The sequence below is a fragment of the Galleria mellonella genome, unplaced genomic scaffold (assembly GCF_026898425.1).
Source record: "Galleria mellonella isolate WM207_F2 unplaced genomic scaffold, CSIRO_AGI_GalMel_v1 utg40, whole genome shotgun sequence".
Taxonomy (NCBI): domain Eukaryota; kingdom Metazoa; phylum Arthropoda; class Insecta; order Lepidoptera; family Pyralidae; genus Galleria; species Galleria mellonella.
The window spans coordinates 5314665-5333344 of record NW_026442094.1 but is presented as its reverse complement, the minus strand read 5'-3'; the positions used below and the strand labels follow the sequence as shown (position 1 = coordinate 5333344).

The following is an 18680-nucleotide window of genomic DNA, read 5'->3' as shown; positions in this document are numbered from 1 at the left end:
GTCGTTGTGAAATGAATCGTTGGTAAGTCATACCTACCTACTGGGTACAACCTAATCTGCATGATGCGCTTTAGATTTTTCTCAAATTATAATTTAATCACGAATAAGATCAAACAAATAATTTATAAATATCCATCTTTACATTCATCGTAATAAGAGACCGAATTATGACTTTTTTATTGATGGGTGAAAATGGTATGGTAACCCCGCCTGTGCTAACGGGATACGCTGGCGGAGCACCAGTGAATGGTGATAGATGAGAATGAAAACAGGCCAGTTAGCCCATCATGATGAATTCATCATGAATTAACCATGATAGTTTCCAGGGGGAACCGCGAGGAGGTCGACCTGGTTGGGTATATTGCTAGCAATAGGATTCTCAGTCTCCATTACTAACAATCCTTTTTCCCCCGAATTATGACTTCAGATATTCAAGAATTAAAAATTAATTTTTGCAGGCACTTAAATATTTGCGAATAATTTCGCGTGAACACGTTATACGAGTAGTATGTTTCAATAGAATTTATTGAAAAACTAATCAAGTTTTGGTAAAACTGTGACAGAAACTCTCTAAATAATTTGATCATCTAATAACAAATCGAAACATTCAATCAATTAGTATATTTTTACTTCATACTCACTGCTATTGGGGGGAAGGGATTGTTAGTAATGGGGATTAGCAACCCCATTGCTAGTAATAAACCCTATCAGGTCGACCTCCTCGCGGTTCCCCCTGGAAACCATCGTGATTGGTTTATTGTTGAATCTGTTACGATGGGCTAACTGACCTGCTTCACCCTCATCTATCATCCCTCACTGGTGTCCCGCCAGCGTATGCCAATAGCGCAGACGGGGCCACCATTTCATTATCATCCATTAAAAAAAAAAAAAACTCACTGCTATTGGACATTAACAGGCTGTCTTATCACAGGTCTTATGGTCGGATCATTTATTCGTTTGTTTATATTTTCATTAAGTTTCTATAAATAACTGCATAAGAAAAATAGATAAGGTTTATAATTGAAGTCTATTTACTTTTTGAAACACTTGGAGTTTTTCCATATGGCGTGGATAGGGTATATTATTAGCAATAATTGACAATTACTAAGTCCCCTTAAGGGGGAGGCTATCTTCAGCAGTGGACAGTTAACGGCTGATACTATTGACAAATTCCTTTCGCCGACGGGTTTTTTTTTATGGGTGTAAATGGTATGGTAACCTCGCCTGCGCTAACGGGATACGCTGGCGGGGCATCAGTGAAGGGTGATAGATGAGAATGAAAACAGGCCAGTTAGCCCATCATGATGAATTCATCAGGAAATAACCATGACAGTTTCCAGGGGGAACCGCGAGGAGGTCGACCTGGTTGGGTATATTGCTTGCAATGGTATTCTTAGTCTCCATTACTAACAATCCCTTTCCACCCTCGCCGACGTGTTGTACAAAGCAAATTCTATTATGATTCACACACAACAGCGTTTTTATGCACCTTAGTCATAGTAGTCACAGATATGAGAGGTTTAATTATATAACTTGGTTATCAACAACTCTTGGTTGAAATGTTACTAAAAACGACAAGACAAGGAAGACAACTAGTTTCCAGGGGGAACCGCGAGGAGGTCGACCTGGTTGGGTATATTGCTAGCAATGGGATTCTCAGTCTCCATTATTAACAATCCCTTTCCCCTCAACTCACTACAAACTATAATAGGTATTAACGTTATTTAAATGAAATTCTAATGGAATAGTAGCACCGCCTGTACTAGGCGGTGCTACTATTCCATTCAATCATCATCCATAGAATTCGGTATAAATTGAGGATGAAGCAGGTAAGTTGACCTATAGGGATGAATTGAACAATAAATCAATCACGATGGTTTCCAGGGGGAATCGCGTGGAGCTCCACCTAATAGGGTATTATATTGTTAGCAATGGGGTTAATTCCTATTACTGTCGATCTCTTTCCCCCCTATATATAATGAGAGATGGATCTATAGTTATAAAACCGTCAATTTAAATCTGTTTCAAATTAGAAGATTAGTTTTTTTTTTTTGATGATGATAATGGAATCTCTTTTAGAGATAAGTTCGTCTTTGCTAACATTGTTATTAACTTATTGTTGTTAATGTATGTTTTAGTGCAATAAAGAATATATATATATGGAATGATAACCCCGCCTGCGCTAACGGTATACGCTGACGGGGCACCAGTGAGGTATGATAGGTAAGAATGAAAAGGCAGGTCAGTTAGCCCATCGTGATGAATACACCTGAAATTCAGCACGATGGTTTCCAGGGGAACCATGTGGAGGTCGACCTGATAGGGTATATTGATAGGATGCATTACTAACAATACTTTTCCCCTCTTAGAAGATTAGTTAGTTTGCCAACAATTCTTATTGTTATAAAATCCATGAAGTCAAGACAAAAACATTATAATTTGTCGAAATAAATTTATTAACAAAACCAATAATTCAAATCTTATCTAGAAATATCTCCAGTTAAATAGAGAAAACCTAAAGCTTCCCTCTAATTTAACACTATTTTGGTATATATATTTGTTTTACAATAACCTGAACACAGTGTCACATTATCATTGTTTTACTCCATATTATTTAAATTTAGCCTAACTAATGATTTTCATGAAAGTGATCATACTGTCATTAAGAGAGTTTGTACCATAAAAGGCAATTTCTAAATTTTCAACCATAATTGAAATGTAATTAAGTATTTCATAAAAAGACATTAAGGAAGTGGTTGAAAGTGAATCAGTAATAACATATAAATCTATAACTGACTCTTATAAAGCAAAATGAAGGAAATAGATGTTTCATAGTCAATTTTGATGTCCATGTTGTTCAACTTGCCGTATAATTGATAGCAAGAGACACTAAATTATCATTAAGATATATCGTTTAAATAAACATATTTATTAAAATGATATTATCTGTACTGCAGTGTGTATAAATGTACTGTAACATAGTTGATAATTATATAATATACTAACCAACTAATAAGTTTTGAGAATTAAATTAGTTTGTTTTTGAAAACTGACATGTAATTAAGATATTGCTGCATTATGGTACCTTCAGAAATGTTATATAAATGCGTCTGAACCTTCCCATATGTAAATTCATTACACAACTAAAATAAACATTTATTGAAATGTATAATATAAAAAATACCTCAATAGATATTTGCATCAAATTCAAGGAATTTCTTACGACATAAATAACTATTTTAAATATTCAATTGTTACTCCATCCACAGTTGGGTACAAAAATATGCTCTATGCTATATTTCAAATAATAAGTTTTATGAAGCAGTTGTAAAGGAAATACATACTTCTGTAGTTAACTGTACATGTAATAATATTTGAAATAAGAATTATATATTAAAATAAGCAGGAGTGATAATTATTATATAATTTCATATAGACCTTGCAGTGTAAGGTCCCCTACGTTACATAGGATTGTGGCTGAGAAAACAAGACCTTGAAATGTCTGTTGACTAATAACTGTTGAATAATGACTTACAAATAATACTCATTACTTAATTGAGAATTTCAAAATCTTTAATTCAAGTGCCACTTATTATAAATGAACTTTTGAAATTAGGCATAAATAAGTGTCACATATAGTCAATTTATAATTCCCAATCCAGATATGAGTAGAATAATGGTTAGTATCAAGCCTTCACTGCGATGGTGGTGGATTACCTCCTGGACCAGGAGGACGGACTTGTCTCCGCAACTGTTCTACCAAATCAGGGTTGGCGGCCTGCATATGCTGTGCTAGGGCTTGACCGGCTTCCAAAAGAGCATTCATGCCTCCGGCATTAGCTCCACCAGTGGGTGCTGTCGTATTAGTCATTAATCCAGATATAAGATTCTGCATGTTGGGATCTGCAAGCATTTCTGTTGCCATATTCAATAGCGCCGGATTCTGTAATAACCCACCGAGGTCTAGTGGGCCACGCTCGCCGCGTTGTGCAAGGTGCTCATCCGCATGACGTAGATTCTGTTTGTATGATTCATTGTCCGGCTCGAGTTGAGATGCGCGTGCAAACGCTGCTCGCGCCTCACGATGTCTGTCTAGAGCGGTAAGAGCAAGACCCAGCCGGCCGTGTGCTTTCCCATAGTCTGGTTGCAATGCCAACGCCGCTGTGCAGTCGGCGACTGCCGCTTCATGTTCACCGAGTTTGAAATGCGCAGCTGCACGATTACAAAAGAAAACAGAGTTGCGCGGGTCAAGTTCAATAGCACGTGAATACTTCTCTAAAGCCTCCCGGTGCTTCTCCGCTTTCATTAGCTCATTCCCTTCGTTTTTGAGTCGCTCGGCCTCAGCGCGGTCAGCAGATGAGCTGCCCCCGCGCTGTTGTCTTACCAGTTGCAACAAATCAACACTGCGACTCGTATCTTCTGGTCCCAATTCAAACGCGGTCTCTATACATTGCACACCAACCTCTACGCTCTCTCTTGAATCCAAGCTTAGTGCGTCGTTTTCAAGCTGCTGTTTCAAAAAGTTCACTATACTAGCCGCTACAATTTTCACATCAGACATTTTGAATTATTGTTTAACACGAATTTATTGCGATTTGACCAAGTAAGTATCTTTCGGAAAATTCTATTGCTTTTTTCAACAATAATGATAGATTACAGAACAAGACATGAACATAATGACAAACTGACAGAGACTGATGTGACGGAATTGACTGACAGCCTAACAGAATATGTGAATAAAAGATATTATTCTCAATCTATGAACAGGTAGAACAAAACCTTTAAGTACGTAGATGCAGGTACTTATGCATCTTTGAATAATAATCAACAAAAACTTTTTTAATACTCAATTTCCCTTAGATAATTCTATAAGTGAAATTAGTCTTAAAAATATCTTATTATATTAACTATGGTTATTTCGTAAATTTTACACATAACTAGTATAAAACTTATAAAGCGCTTTTCTTATTGTGTTCAGTAGTTAGGTTCGAGTGCTAAATATTTTCCCCAAGGTCAAGGTCATCGTAACTAGTAATCCCGTCTTTCGGTTTCTCTGATATTATTTTTAAATAATTGTGAATATGAAACTATGGATCCTTTTAAATGTAATTTCTCTAAGTATAGTAATAAAAACCACTATAACTGTTAATAATTTATTCTTTATTTTACATATAAATACTTTTTAAGACTTAATTGAATGTATAGCGTGCAGAATTTTGAAACAAAATAAATGAATACAGCCACTAATATTATACAAAAATTATAATACAAACATTATAATAATTATTAAACAGAAACATCTCTAAGTATCTGTTCCATTATAGAAACTGTTTTTAGGCAGTTTTCTTTATATAGAAAAACTGTGTTGTTAGATTTTTGATATCGAAATAAATCCAATAACTATATTATCTTACGATTAAATGTTTGCTTAAATAGATATATACTTTTGTTCCTATAATTTTAGTGGCCTATCCATCTATATCATACTATAACGCGACAGCCATGCACCGTTTAGTATGAAGAGACCACACGTCATAGCGGTTGTGTGTGTACTATATGTGGTTATGTGTGAAGAAGTAGCTATAGTTGGTGTGCGTGATGTGGATGGTCGGGCGGCGTGTTGTCGAGTAGACACACCCAATCGCGCAGACGACGACGGCGTGCGTACACGTCACGGGGCGTTGCACGTGTTCCTGCGGCGTCAGCGGCGCCACCTAGCGCGCCGCCTGCCCATGCACACGCGTTGTCATGCGCGGGCGCACGGTGGAACTTGAATGTGCGCACCATCAAACGGGAACTGGTTGATAACATTATTAAAATTAACATCAATACACTTTTAAGTTATAACAGTATGGTGTTGTATGGTCTTAAAAAAAAAAAGGAGTAAAGAGGTTTTTTCAGGGCGGCAACGCGTGCGTGATGCCTCTGGTATTGCAAGAGTTCATAGGCTATGGTAACTGCTTACCATCTGGTAGTCTGCATTACTAATACCACCCCCCCCCCCCCCCCCCCACACACATTATGATATAATAGGATAATGAAGTATATATACCTATATGGTGGCTGTGTGACGAGATATCTGAGTTCGTGGGCGAGCCGCGCTTTCAGTCCGGGCATGGCCGCCGTACCACCGGTGACCAGGATGTTCTCAGCCAGAGCACGACGGGCGTCGATGGGGCACTGTATTTTAAATAATACGTTTAGTAATTTTGTTCTTTATTAACCAACTGCTAAAGAATGTTATTCTGTGTCAAGATATCTTTTTTAAATGTTTCGCAAGTTATAAGGTATTTTAATTGTACTCATATTAGCTTCATTATTTCAGCCATTATTTGTCCATTCTTGAACATAACCCTCTCCCATAGACTATGAACTTATGCTGGCAAAATTTACAATTTATTTTACGATTTATGAAACTTATTTATTATAAACTAGCAATCTGGCTTGGAATCGCATAAGTACACAGAATATTGGAAAATGGATGAAAGAAGAATTACGAAAGAGATTTATCGAGCAAGAATGACTGGAGATGTCGATAGGGGCCGCCCTAGACGGACGTATGTCGACCAAATAGGCGACGTGCTGAAGAAGGGCCAAATTAAAAGTACTCGTAACCGGCGAGCGCGTATGAAAAGATTGATGAATGTGGAAGAAGCGAAAGAGGTTTGTTTGAATCGAAGCATTTGGCGTTCCATTGTTTCTGCCTACCCTAATGGGAGACAAGCGTGACAGATATGTATGTAATATTGGAAAATATGTATTGCGTATGTTACTCTCTGATAATATATGTTTTTATAGGCGAAAGAATTTTTAAAGTAGATCAAGTTGTTCTGAGTTTCATTATCCATTACAAACAAACAATCAAATATTTCCTCTTTATAATATTAGTATTGATAACAATGATTATTAAGGTACAAAATATTACTTAATCTATCGACTTTATTTTTTTAAGTGGAAGATACCCAATCCAATTTTGTTTTATGTTTGTTACCTCATAACTTTGTCAGTTATAAAGTGATTTGGAAAATTGGATGGATATAACATTTAGATACAAAAGAACTGTAAGAACTAAAGTAAAAGAACTTACAGATTTGTTCCACAGAAATTTTACCAAAATCAGTACTTTAGTTCTAAAATCAAAATACCTGGTTATGCCATAATTGAAGTTCGTTTTTTTTTTGTGAAACAATTTTAAATTAATATAGAAATATCTGTCTTTTTTAATTAAATATGTAAAAGATAAAGAGACACTTCTAAGTTCTTTTAAAACGATATTTATATCACTGCTAATTTCGCAATGATGTTGTCTACTAGAAATTTAAATTAAAAGATCAAGAATGAATGAATGGAGATGTCGGTAGGGGCCGCCCTAGACGGACGTATGTCGACCAAATAGGCGACGTGCTGAAGAAGGGCCAAATTAAAAGTACCCGTAACCGACGAGCGTGTATGACAAGATTGATGAATGTGGAAGAAGCGAAAGAGGTTTGTTTGAATCGAAGCATTTGGCGTTCCACTGTTTCTGCCTACCCTAATGGGAGACAGGCGTGACAGATATGTATGAATGTAAGATCAAGAAATACATCCTTTTCATTTTATTTGAGTTTCTGTTCAATTCCAGTGAACACCAACCTGCATAATACACTGCAGGACAATATCAGGCAACGATGCTAGCTCGTTGTCCCTAGCAAACAGTGGTTTGGCCGCTAACTCCCTTGTGCGTCCTGATACAGTGATGGCAGTCCTGCCTGCCACCGGATACTGAACACTGCGTGCCGGGCTCGGTTGTTCACCGTCTGCCCATTGCTGGGCACGTTCGCGGCTTCCCACGAAACACGTTTTCACTGTTCAATGGTTAGAATAAAATTATTGTATGTTATATGGGAGACAGGGATGACAGATATGCCTACTTGATGACCAAAGAATTTATATGAAAATTATTTTAATTGGTATTTTATTATAATTAACGTATAATTTAATAATAATAATAATTTATTATTATTATTCTTTAAATTTTTATAATAATTCACATCTCCCCTCTTAAGAAGAGGAGATGGCAAACTAACCCCCGACAGAAATACAGTCGGCCGGGATTCAGGGCCCCAAGGAGATTTAAAAGCACTGCTTTCTGCATCTTTCCCAGGAGGGAGCCGCCTCGGAATCTCAACTGTCTAAGATATTGTTCCAAACTTTTTAGGATAAGACCATTCACAGACAATTATTATAGCATACTTTATGTTCTAATTAATGGTAGCAAAGCTGTGCGATATAGCTAGTTTACATATTTATTTTTCTCCTATGACAAGACTGATAGCCAGCAGTAAGATATTTATGGGCTGATAATAATGAGGATATTACCTTTTATGTCTTCAATAATGTGATCAGACAGATGCAGTTCTTGCCCATTATCCTCGTCCAGCAGCCTGGCGAGCTCGTCGTGGATAGCGCGCGCTGCTAACGGCTGAGATTGCAGAGCCCGCAGTACCACCGATGCGTGCACCACTGGAACACAGTATTGTCAATTAGTTATTAAGGAAAATTTTAAGCTGAAACCAACCTGCAGTTGTTCCTATTATCTTTTAACTGTCTATTGCTGAACAGAAGCCTCTCCTAGGAGGAATTTGCCATAATGATAAATGATGACTTTATTATTATATAGGAGAATTTATTGCTTAAAACACCTTTTATATATACATATATTTTGTATATGTATTAAATTATTTATTTGTTTAGGCATAACAATAATACAGATATATACATTAAAAAACAAAATATAGTTTTTGCATCAACTGTAGACATGCACAACATTGAAATAATACATCGATACAAAAAGAGGTTTATAGCTATAAATTTACTAACATTAGTTTTAAGAACATTGTTACTAATAAATATTAATAACCAAAAAAAAAAGTTGAAAATAAAAATTATTATTATTATAAAAAATTACATATAAAAATTGCCTCCAATCAGTACTTTTATATAATTATTTAAGTAATATTTCTGTCTTAAATGATTGTGGTTGATCATGAAATAAATATATATATATATTTTATTTTATGCAGATGATTTATGCATGTAAGTGATTATCAATCTTGTTATAGGCTAGGTTATCTTTTAAACATGTAACCACTAAAAAGTATCATATCTATTGCAAGTTTAACTTTTTTGTAGTAATAAAATAAGTTTTCCAGAATAACATAAATAAATCTATACCTGCAGCAACTTCAGCGTCCCTGGCACCAATGGAGACTATCAGAGCAACTGGTGTTCCGAGTGTAAGAGCACACAGCCTCGGACTGTCTGCCCACACTACACCTGAAACCTACAACACAAAATTTTATTAATTAATTTTTATTTTATTTGCTTATTAAGCTTTGTTATTATTATTTAAACAGACTGTTTTAAGTTACATTTCTTTTATTATTCTATAGCTTTGAATTTTCATAATGTTATTGTTCGCTGAGAAGATCCCATACTGAAAAGGATACTGCTGTCCATCCCTTGCCCTCGCTTAGTTACCTCTTACAACACCTACAAGAAAGGAAGGCGTCGTCCATCCTATGCCGGGGAACATACAGCGAGGGTTAATAATAATACCATGCATAAAACTTAAGCTATAACACAAACAAAATCGATTCACCTCATAATGGGTAAAGAGCACTTTCGCCAATGTCTCTCTGAAAAGGGTTGGTGTAAGAAGTGATTCAACAACCACCACCTTACGCTCCTTTGGATTCACGAGGACATGTCTGAAATAACATATATGCATTTATATAATATTTATAGCAAAATCATAATTTTAAATATTCTTATATAACTAATAATAATAAATATATTGACAAATTGCTTAATGGAAAGACGTTAATGCCACTTATAGATCTGAACAGTATCAAGGATGTCACAGACTGATAACACTATAGTACCTCATATGTTATCTATCCTGAGCATTGACATATTTAAGATTATTTTCCAGGATAGATTTGGCCTCTTAAAAAAGTTAATATATGTACTCTCAAACATGTTTTTTAGCATGCCTAAATCACATCCTGGTGTGAGCACCAGATAATTCTAGGGTAGGCACTAGACAATTCTGGAATGGACTCAGCCCATCCAGGCCCTTTTCCTGAAGTCTGAAGCCTACAGTACTACTAAATCTATTATTAAACTGAAATACAACCTTTTAAATACAACTTTTTAGTAGAAACAATATGAGTGGTTTAATCACATAAATACAGATAACTTTGGTACCTATAAATGTTTCTGAGCTAAACAGTGTATCCTGTATGAAAGAAATATATTTAAATAGTCTGTAACATTAATGTTTGTAAATGAATAATGAAAAAAATTTAAGTAAACTTAATTAGAAGTGTTTAAACAGTATTTTTTATTAATCTATATTCATGATCATAGTGTTTGCTAAATAAGGACACACTTAATTAAGAAAAGATCATTTTTAAATGACCACCAAATGTATGCAGTTATAAATATAATTTTAAGGAAAACAGCTGTTGTTACCTGAAGTATAACCGATGAAGCATGTGCACAAGGTTTTCATACAGTTCTTCTTCTGTTTTATAGTCGTATACTCGTTTGAAACGTCGCTCTGTTGTGCACCAAAATTCGGAGCGAATGATACATCTCGGCGCTGCTTCACCAGTAAAACCAAATCTTAAATACAATACGATTTTATTGAAAATTGCAAATAGACGAAAGATTTCTACAATTATAAATAGAAAAAGGAATTACTTGGTATAATCGGTGCCTAGATCCAACACTACGGCTTGTTTCTCTTGAATGAGGGCTATACCCTCGTAAAGAGCCATATTTGTGCAGGTTGTTTATAAGTATATAAATCTAGTTACGATTTTTAATCATTTATATAAATTAAACGTTTAATGCTATGCAAGAATTAGAATAAAATAAAAATACAAAATTGTTGACTTGACATCTGAGTCATTGTCAAAACGATGAATGACAGCAGACGTTCATAAATAATTGAATGACTTTCTGTCATTGACAGTTTAAAGCAGAGTCGCCAATTTATGCTTCTAAAAAATAATACAGATGAAATCAAATAAATGATAAAATTCAAAGCAATGATGATGACTATCCTTATCTATGCCACTGCTGATTCTATTATACTAAAGAACAAGCTAAAAGTAACCCAAGATCATGGTGCAATATTATGGTCCTTAAATTGTGGTTACAAATTGAATTACTATAGTGCCGCCATAGATATTAATTCAACAAATAAAGTTCAATATACTTAATTATCTGACAGGTAGTCCACCTTGCGACTTCTCTGGAAACCATTGTTTTTTTTCTAATGATATGGTCATTATAAGCTAATTATTTTAACTTTAACCCTATCTATTATCGCTTTTTGGTATCTCACTAATAGACCAGTGAGGTTTAGGTTAATATTTCATTTTCATCTATTAAAAAAATTTAATTCTAATGTAAATACCTTAGTAATTACTATAGTCGTAGTATTAAAATTTATTTTATATCTTTATTATAAACTCTACTGAGTGAAAAATGAGTTAAAAAAAATATTGTTTGTCATTTTTAGCAGGACGAATTCCTATTATCTATCTATTTATTTTTAGGTATTTTTATATACTGTTTTTTTATTTTTTTATAATGAATATCTAATACAGTATCAAAAAACTTACGTAAGTATCCATCTACCCACTAAAAACCAGTAAGTATTTTTATTTTCTATAATATTAACTACTCATTTGTATCTTGTTATAAATGCCTACCTATCATATCTTTGATCTCTCTCATCTATCAGATTCCCAGGTTTACATCGTATAAGGATGTAACTTTACAGTGTAAGTATATTAAAAGTCTGAGGTTCATCAATTAATTATTTATTTGTAAAAATATTATAATTTATTATAACCATATTAAACAGATGGTAGGCCTTTCCAAATAGAACATTTGCCTCAATAATAGGCACGCAAATTTTTATGAACAATTAAAATTAAAAGATGTTCTGCATACCTGTAAGTGACAATTGTTACTTTTAGAAAGGCTCTTTCAGCTTATTTACTATTACAAGTCATAGAAGAAATTAGCTATTATACATTGGGACCCAAGTTGTGCAAAACGGTACCAACTCCGGTGACAAATATTTTATTTGCTATTTCAGTAATTATTGTTTACCAGCGTGAGATATGAAAATGCAGTATACTCGTCCCGTAAAGCAATTGTCTCGAACAACAACTGTGCTGCTCATTTCTGGGTATCGCGTAGTCCAGACAACTATTCTCTCTAGCTGTGTTCCATCATCTCGTTTGACGAGAACCATATCTGCTTCGAACCGCCGTCGCTGTTATATTGGGTGCATAGTAAAGTTTATGGACTCATTCTTCAGTAATTACTTATAATACAGAGTTAATAAAATGGTATAGCAAAGACTGAGATTTATTTAAATTTACACACTGATAACATGCTGCTTTTAAAACTGTATGGCAGAATTTAGCTATTAGGATCTTTTCAAGAGATCTTATTTTTTTGTATTTTATTATTATTTTTGGGTAAAGCAATGGCGCACTCATTATTTGAGTTTCGATGTCAGAGGAGATTGTCATTTTAAGTCATATAAAACTATGGACCTATGTCAACATAATATTATCATATCGTATCAGCCGTTATATGTCCGCTGCTGAACATGGATCTGCGCCTACTGAGTGTGAGTGAGTAATTTTGCCAGTAGTTGCCACGCCTGGCAGGCGAGTGTACAATCGCAGTTACGATTTGGTAGTCTTAAGAAGGATGCCACTGTTCATCCCTGAACTATTAAGTTCTCATAGCCGCCTCCTACGACACCAACGAGAAAGAAAGGTGTGGTACATTCTATGTCGGAACCACACAGCAACATGATATAACTTCTATGATCTTGAAGAGAAAGACAGCGATATGCAAAAATACTATGTTGATTCTATGTAGCCATTACATTATAATATAATATGTGCGTGTTACCATTTCTTGACACTCTCATAATGTAATAAAGGAAAAAACACTTTGTCTTGATTTCTTAACATCAGTACAAGAGCAGAAAAACTCAAAATAAAAAATGAACCTGTACAAAGCCGCTTGGCCATCATTATAATAATAGGATATATTATAATGTAGTGATTACTTGCTTTGTGGTTTATATTCTCGTCTTATGGAAAAAGCTAATGTCCAGAAAAGATCAAAGGAAAGCAAAATAAAAAATCATGTATAATTTAACTAATTGGTTTTATTTTATACAAAATTCCGCTATAATACATATTTACAAACATAAAAACGAATCGAGAATGTTATAAAAAAGCTTGAGCAGAATGGCGGCGGCGTCGGGCGGTCCGCGGGCCGCGCCACGCCACCGCCAAGCGCCGGCGCGCCCGCTTATGTGGAAATGTCCGTTGCTGCTGCCATAGGGTTTCTGATCTCAATTCGAATTGATCGAAGATCCATCAATCTTAAAATTTTTGTATCGATTGTTTTAATGAGAAATCTTATTGAATGAAAATGTTATTTTTTCTGTAGTATTTTTTTTTATTAGAACATTTCTGTGTAATTTTTCCTTTAAAAAAATATTATTTCTCTGTGTAGTTTACTTTTTTTCTTAGAGTGCTTACAATATTGATCAGTTGTTGCAAAATTAATTTTTCGAATGTTAATTTTGTTAAAGATCGAACTGAGAATCGATTCAACAGATTGGCATTTTTGTCCAAGATCAGAAACCCTAGTCCAGCATGCCTGTTTTACGGTCGAGTCCGCTGCGAGCCGTCGGCGGACGCTACACGGCCCGCTGAGTGGACGCGCTCCCATCCGCCATACCGGACACTTATAGACGTAATTAGGGGACCTAACAACCCTTTATATAATAGGTACATACGCTACATCTACCTCTTTCCTATAAATTCTTCAAACAAACAGTATCACGGTCTCGCAAAGACAGATACTTTATTTAAAGGCTCTGAATCTGCACCTTAGTGTTTCCTCCATCTTTAAGTTTTTATTCTAAGACTTTAATAAGAACGGCTTGACAAACTCGCAAGGCGCAACCGCAAAAACCCATACTTACATGTTAAGAATTAAATTAACAACTACAACACTAGGTAAATAGGATTCCCATAAATTCTGCCTCTAAACATTAAGTTAATATATTAATAGTTTTTCAAAAAGATATTATCTTCCTAATTACGCCCATAAGGTCAATCTTTTCGAGAGCGAGTGAAAAGCGCAAAGTTAACTATTTAATTGTATACCTAATTGACAAGCGCTTTATTAGGATCTCGCTCCGAAGCTGAATTATGCCGTCAACAGAAGAAACCGACAGGTTTAATAATAACTAGTCATGTATAAAAATATCTGAATGATTAGTACATAGAGATAGAGAAAAGTATAAAAAATTAATTCAATTTTAAATAAGTGGTAGGACCAAAGATGCAAATAACAATATCACAGATCACTTGTGTGGCTCCCTCTGACGAATCTGAGAGATCACTAAAACTAACACCTGTGGTTACTTATCGCCTTTGTTTCCTCAACGCGGTTGGGAGACGCGTCCACTCGCATCCAGGCCCATGTCTACCCTACGATCTAAACTAATTGTCTACACGCTCCCGCATTAAATGATGGATGTGATCAGTCGCGCCTTGAAGTTGACTATCCTCTCGGAAGTTTGAGCGATACGGAGAATGAGGTCTTGGATCAGGTTGGCGATGCCTCTATTGGCAATGATGAATAACCTCGTGATAGGTCCGGGAACTCCCTCAGTAAGGTTGTCGCCTTTACCAGCGGATGCGTCGTCTCCATCAGCGGGAGCGCCAGGATCAGCAGAGGACGACGCAAAAGTACCGGATACCAACTGAAATTTATATTGTTTTATTAGTATTATTATAGAATCTTTGGTGCCTTTGTGTCCATTAATTAAAGTGGATGGTAGTGTCAATTTTAAAAAGCTATATACAGCAGTTATTATGGAAAAAAATAAGAAATTATAAAGGATTTTTAATTTGCATGGACACAAGGTTTTTATTTAAAATATCTAAAGGACTAAAAATAATTATATATACATTATATTACACTATTATTAAACCATTAGAAAAATCTACAGATTTTTTACCACATTTATTAAACGAAGAAGCTGCTAAGTACGTGCACTATGATACAATAACTACTATTATACAACGAGAGAAATTAGAGGATAGATCAGAAAGAAAGGATAGGAAAGAAAGGCAGGCAAATTGGTAATAATACTGTTTCATCGATATGTCTATTCGACCATTCAACTGTGCATACTATAAATGTTATAGTTCCAACCAGCGGCGTCTCTAATCAATGTAGCGTTGAACTGCAAGGATTACCCTTAAAGCTTCCATCCTTTCTCGGAATTTCCAGTAGATACATAAATATCCTTTCTTTAATTTATCTCATTGATTTATTGTTAATGAAGGTCTTATATGTTACAAAAGTAGAGTCATTATTTTAACACAGAGCACAGAGCAAGAGTTAGAACACAGAACCAAGTATGTTTAGACTAAATAATAAAATTAAAAGAATAACGTACAAAATTATTCTCTAACAATACTTTAAAAGCAGTGTCGCTCTGATCTTCCAATTTTTAATCAATGCTAAATAAGTTAAGAATATAAACGCTACTAGAACATTTTATTATGACTTTGTTTTTATAAGCCTATTTCTATGTTCTAGGATTTGTTTTGTACTCTGGATTTTTAGTAAAATTCCGCATTTACGAACTCTGCGGCGCTCCCAAGACATGCTGTTCCGATAAACCGCACCCTTTTCACACTAAGTAGAGACTGCGCTGCTTCTAATATCTACTTGCTACTCGTATGTGTGTCTGTTTGCGTTTAAATGTGCTCGTGTAGTATGTTGTACTTGTGGGTTATTGGGGTCCAGTGTTGCTGTGTGCGAGGCTGTGAGACCGACGTTTAGAGAATCTGTTCCTGCGAACAGTCGAAACGCTGTGCCGGCTGCGCGAGCCATCGCCTCTGCTGGACGCTGCAACATCAATCCTTCTCACTCGCACTAGTGCTCAACACAATCTTGTCTTTCATTCTCCTATGTTAGGTTAGGTGTACAACTAATGGGAATAAATTTGCAACTGTCTTATGCAGATATTGTATTTGTGTACTATCTAGCACCGCAGTATTATTATGAAATGTTATAAAGAGTTAAAAGAGTAGGTCAACGTAATATCATAACTGAAGTTAGAAGTTTTAGAAGTTTGATATATTAAATATTTATAATATTCAGAATAATAGTGTTAAGATAATAGAATAAGGATACATATAAAATCATAAAGAATTGATGGGATGCTATGACGATTATCTTAAGAATCTTACCCTAACGATATCGAACAAGAAGTTGCCAGATCCGCCTGCGGAAGGGGTTTGTCCACCTCCAGATAAGAATCTGCAATTTAAAACATTTACCTATTAAAAACTCGTAGAATACTCTAGAAACAGTAATATACAGGTGAAATGGATAGAATTATTCAATTTTCTTGTACAAACAAACATTTAAACTGGTGGTAACAACACGCAATGATTACATGATCATGTAATGTGAATACATTTACGACTTGATACAGCACAGGCCCAAGAAATCGAAACGTGCGAATTGAAAAGTCAAGCAAAAACAATATGTACTTTAAGTCTATTGTTGATCAATGTCGTTGCTATTTACACACCGTGAACGTCTTCTATCATTAAGATAAAGGGTCAATTTTACAAATTCTGTAAATACACATGTATTTATTTCTAATTATGGTTGCACTAGCTTTTACTTAGGACTTTGTTCGCATGGATTTTAGGATAAAACATGCACTAGATTTTAAGTACGATCTTTATAGATACAACTGTGTATTCATAATCACAAAATAATTCACAAAATAGCATTCAATTTAGTGCAGTGTTTTTTTTTTAATTTATTTCATTATTATATAGTTACAATTTTGTTTTATAAGTAAGAAAAAATGATCTGACTCGATTTAAAAAAAATTTAAAATAATGTAGTTATTTAGAAAATTGAACCTTTACGAAATTCTTTACGAATACGAAACAATTTCATAAGTTCATCAATCTATTTAGTTTTTCAATTTAATAATTTACACAATTTTTTTATATCAAAAATTATTGTAATGACTAATGTCAATAAAGAACTGTAATATCTTTTAATGAATGAGAACCCAGAGAAAATATGTATTTGCTCACCTTTTGTTTCTATTTTCTTCACTGCTGTCAGCATCGTCGAGTGTGATCTCATCGATACTAGCGGAATTGGTTTGAGCAGCGGTCTGTTGATCCTCACTGGCAGCTACCTGCTGGTCTTGTCCTTCTTGGCCTTCACCGAACGCTACCCGAACTTCAGCTTGTTGTGACTCAGCTCCAGACAACAACTGGTTCTCTTCGGCAATCGCGTTCTGCAAGACAAGTAAATAATCAATATTTCGGTTGTGGCAACATTTTATAATGGAATTGTCAGTGACGGCGAAACGATGATGTGACGATGACGATGGCGATGAAGGCGTGCGGTCTGCGCGCGCCCGCTCTGCCGTCCCCAGGCAGGCTGGTGTTAATGCGCGATATTGCGACCCTCATACCGGCAGGAAGAAGAGCGCCCGTTTTCTTCTCAGCTTCGCAGCGTCGGCGGCTGTAGTTGAGGTTGCTTCTGTCGTAGAAGACACAGGCGTCACGTCGTCTTCGTCGTCATCATCGTCATCATCGAGCTCGACGGAGCCACCTCCACCTCCCTTGTTGCCGCCCCCATTCCGGTTTCCGCCAAGGAACGCCCTTAGAACTACAGGACCGAAGGTCTGCAGCACCATACTTGTGATCTGCTGTACTTTTTGTTCGATTATCTAGAACATACACCGTCCTTAGGATACCGGCCATTATCAGGATGCGCTCTGAAATTGTTAGGCTACTCCATAGCCTGCGAAAGAATATTATCGCAATCAACTCTGTTTTATAAGGTTTTATGTTAAAATGACAATAATGATTTTTATTAATATTTCAGGTAAATTATTTAACAAATATTTAAAAATAAATTAAATATTTGTTGTAGATTATTACAACAAAGAGAACGTTTTAAATAACATTCAGAAGAACTATAAATTTTGTTTGTAGGCTGTTTAACTAAAGATTAATTGTTATACCTGTGTAAGAGTGGGGAAGAGCTGCCTGAGGATACCAATCGTGCGTTTGTTTCGTTCGCTCAAGTCAGAACCAGGAGCACCTAAGTTCAGTGTTGCCAGCGTTTCCTGAAATTTAATAATTACAATGATTAGCAATTACTTATTTGTACTAAGATAAAACTTACGAGCTTGTTTGTTTGAATGCGCTAATCTCTGAAACTAGGTACCTAGACGGATTTGAAAAGTTCTTTTTGTATTTGATAGCTCATTTCTTGAGGAAGGTCACAGGTAATATCAAGATATGACCACGAGCGAAGCCGCAGGAAACAGTTAATATGTGATATACTAGTACAGCTGTGTCAAATAATGCTTGACTACCGTTCGAGGCTCTCCAAATTGAAGTCCAGCCTGAACTTCTGAGTTCACAAATTTATGTTTGAGTCATTTAAAAATGATTGCCACTTGCTTTATGCTTCGAAGGACACGTAAAGCCGTTTAAAAACTTTTGATAACAGGAGGC

The 18680-nt window shown here is 35.4% G+C and overlaps 3 protein-coding genes across 6 annotated transcripts in view; all 3 read right to left on the bottom strand.

Moving 5' to 3' along the window:
- Positions 1-2432: 2432 nt before the first annotated feature.
- LOC113520303 (small glutamine-rich tetratricopeptide repeat-containing protein alpha-like) lies at positions 2433-4698 on the bottom strand. Its single transcript, XM_026905595.3, has one exon. The coding sequence runs from the start codon at positions 4559-4561 to the stop codon at positions 3695-3697; it is 867 nt and encodes a 288-aa protein (XP_026761396.1). The 5' UTR covers positions 4562-4698; the 3' UTR covers positions 2433-3694.
- Positions 4699-5139: 441 nt separating this feature from the next.
- On the bottom strand, positions 5140-10975 carry LOC113520350 (actin-related protein 10). The gene is made up of 8 exons (XM_026905666.3): positions 10747-10975; positions 10516-10668; positions 9641-9749; positions 9214-9322; positions 8359-8502; positions 7633-7844; positions 6053-6180; positions 5140-5797 (listed from the first exon to the last, which is right to left on the bottom strand). The coding sequence occupies exons 1-8, from the start codon at positions 10821-10823 to the stop codon at positions 5581-5583; spliced, it is 1149 nt and encodes a 382-aa protein (XP_026761467.2). The 5' UTR covers positions 10824-10975; the 3' UTR covers positions 5140-5580.
- A 2257-nt stretch (positions 10976-13232) lies between these two features.
- Positions 13233-18680, bottom strand: part of LOC113520320 (uncharacterized) — a 58083-nt gene continuing 52635 nt past the window's right edge. For 3 of the 4 annotated variants that reach the window (XM_026905622.3, XM_052898138.1, XM_052898139.1), the window contains exons 3-7: positions 18182-18286; positions 17627-17884; positions 17238-17446; positions 16368-16437; positions 13233-14866 (exon numbers count right to left, since the gene is read on the bottom strand). In XM_026905622.3, coding sequence (XP_026761423.2) covers positions 14627-14866; positions 16368-16437; positions 17238-17446; positions 17627-17884; positions 18182-18286 — 882 coding nt within the window. In that variant the 3' untranslated portion in view covers positions 13233-14626. Of the gene's footprint in view, positions 14867-15900; positions 16024-16367; positions 16438-17237; positions 17447-17626; positions 17885-18181; positions 18287-18680 lie in introns of all 4 variants that reach the window. The other variant, XM_052898140.1, reaches the window with a different exon arrangement.

Coding starts and splice junctions, on each gene's coding strand:
- LOC113520303 (XM_026905595.3), bottom strand. CDS start 4,561: ATGTCTGATGTGAAAATTGTAGCGGCTAGTATAGTGAACTTTTTGAAA.
- LOC113520350 (XM_026905666.3), bottom strand. CDS start 10,823: ATGGCTCTTTACGAGGGTATAGCCCTCATTCAAGAGAAACAAGCCGTA. Junction 9,323..9,640: donor TGCTCTTTACCCATTATGAG/GTGAATCGATTT, acceptor TTTGTGTTGTAG/GTTTCAGGTGTAGTGTGGGC. Junction 6,181..7,632: donor TCCTGCAGTGTATTATGCAG/GTTGGTGTTCAC, acceptor TTTAAAATACAG/TGCCCCATCGACGCCCGTCG.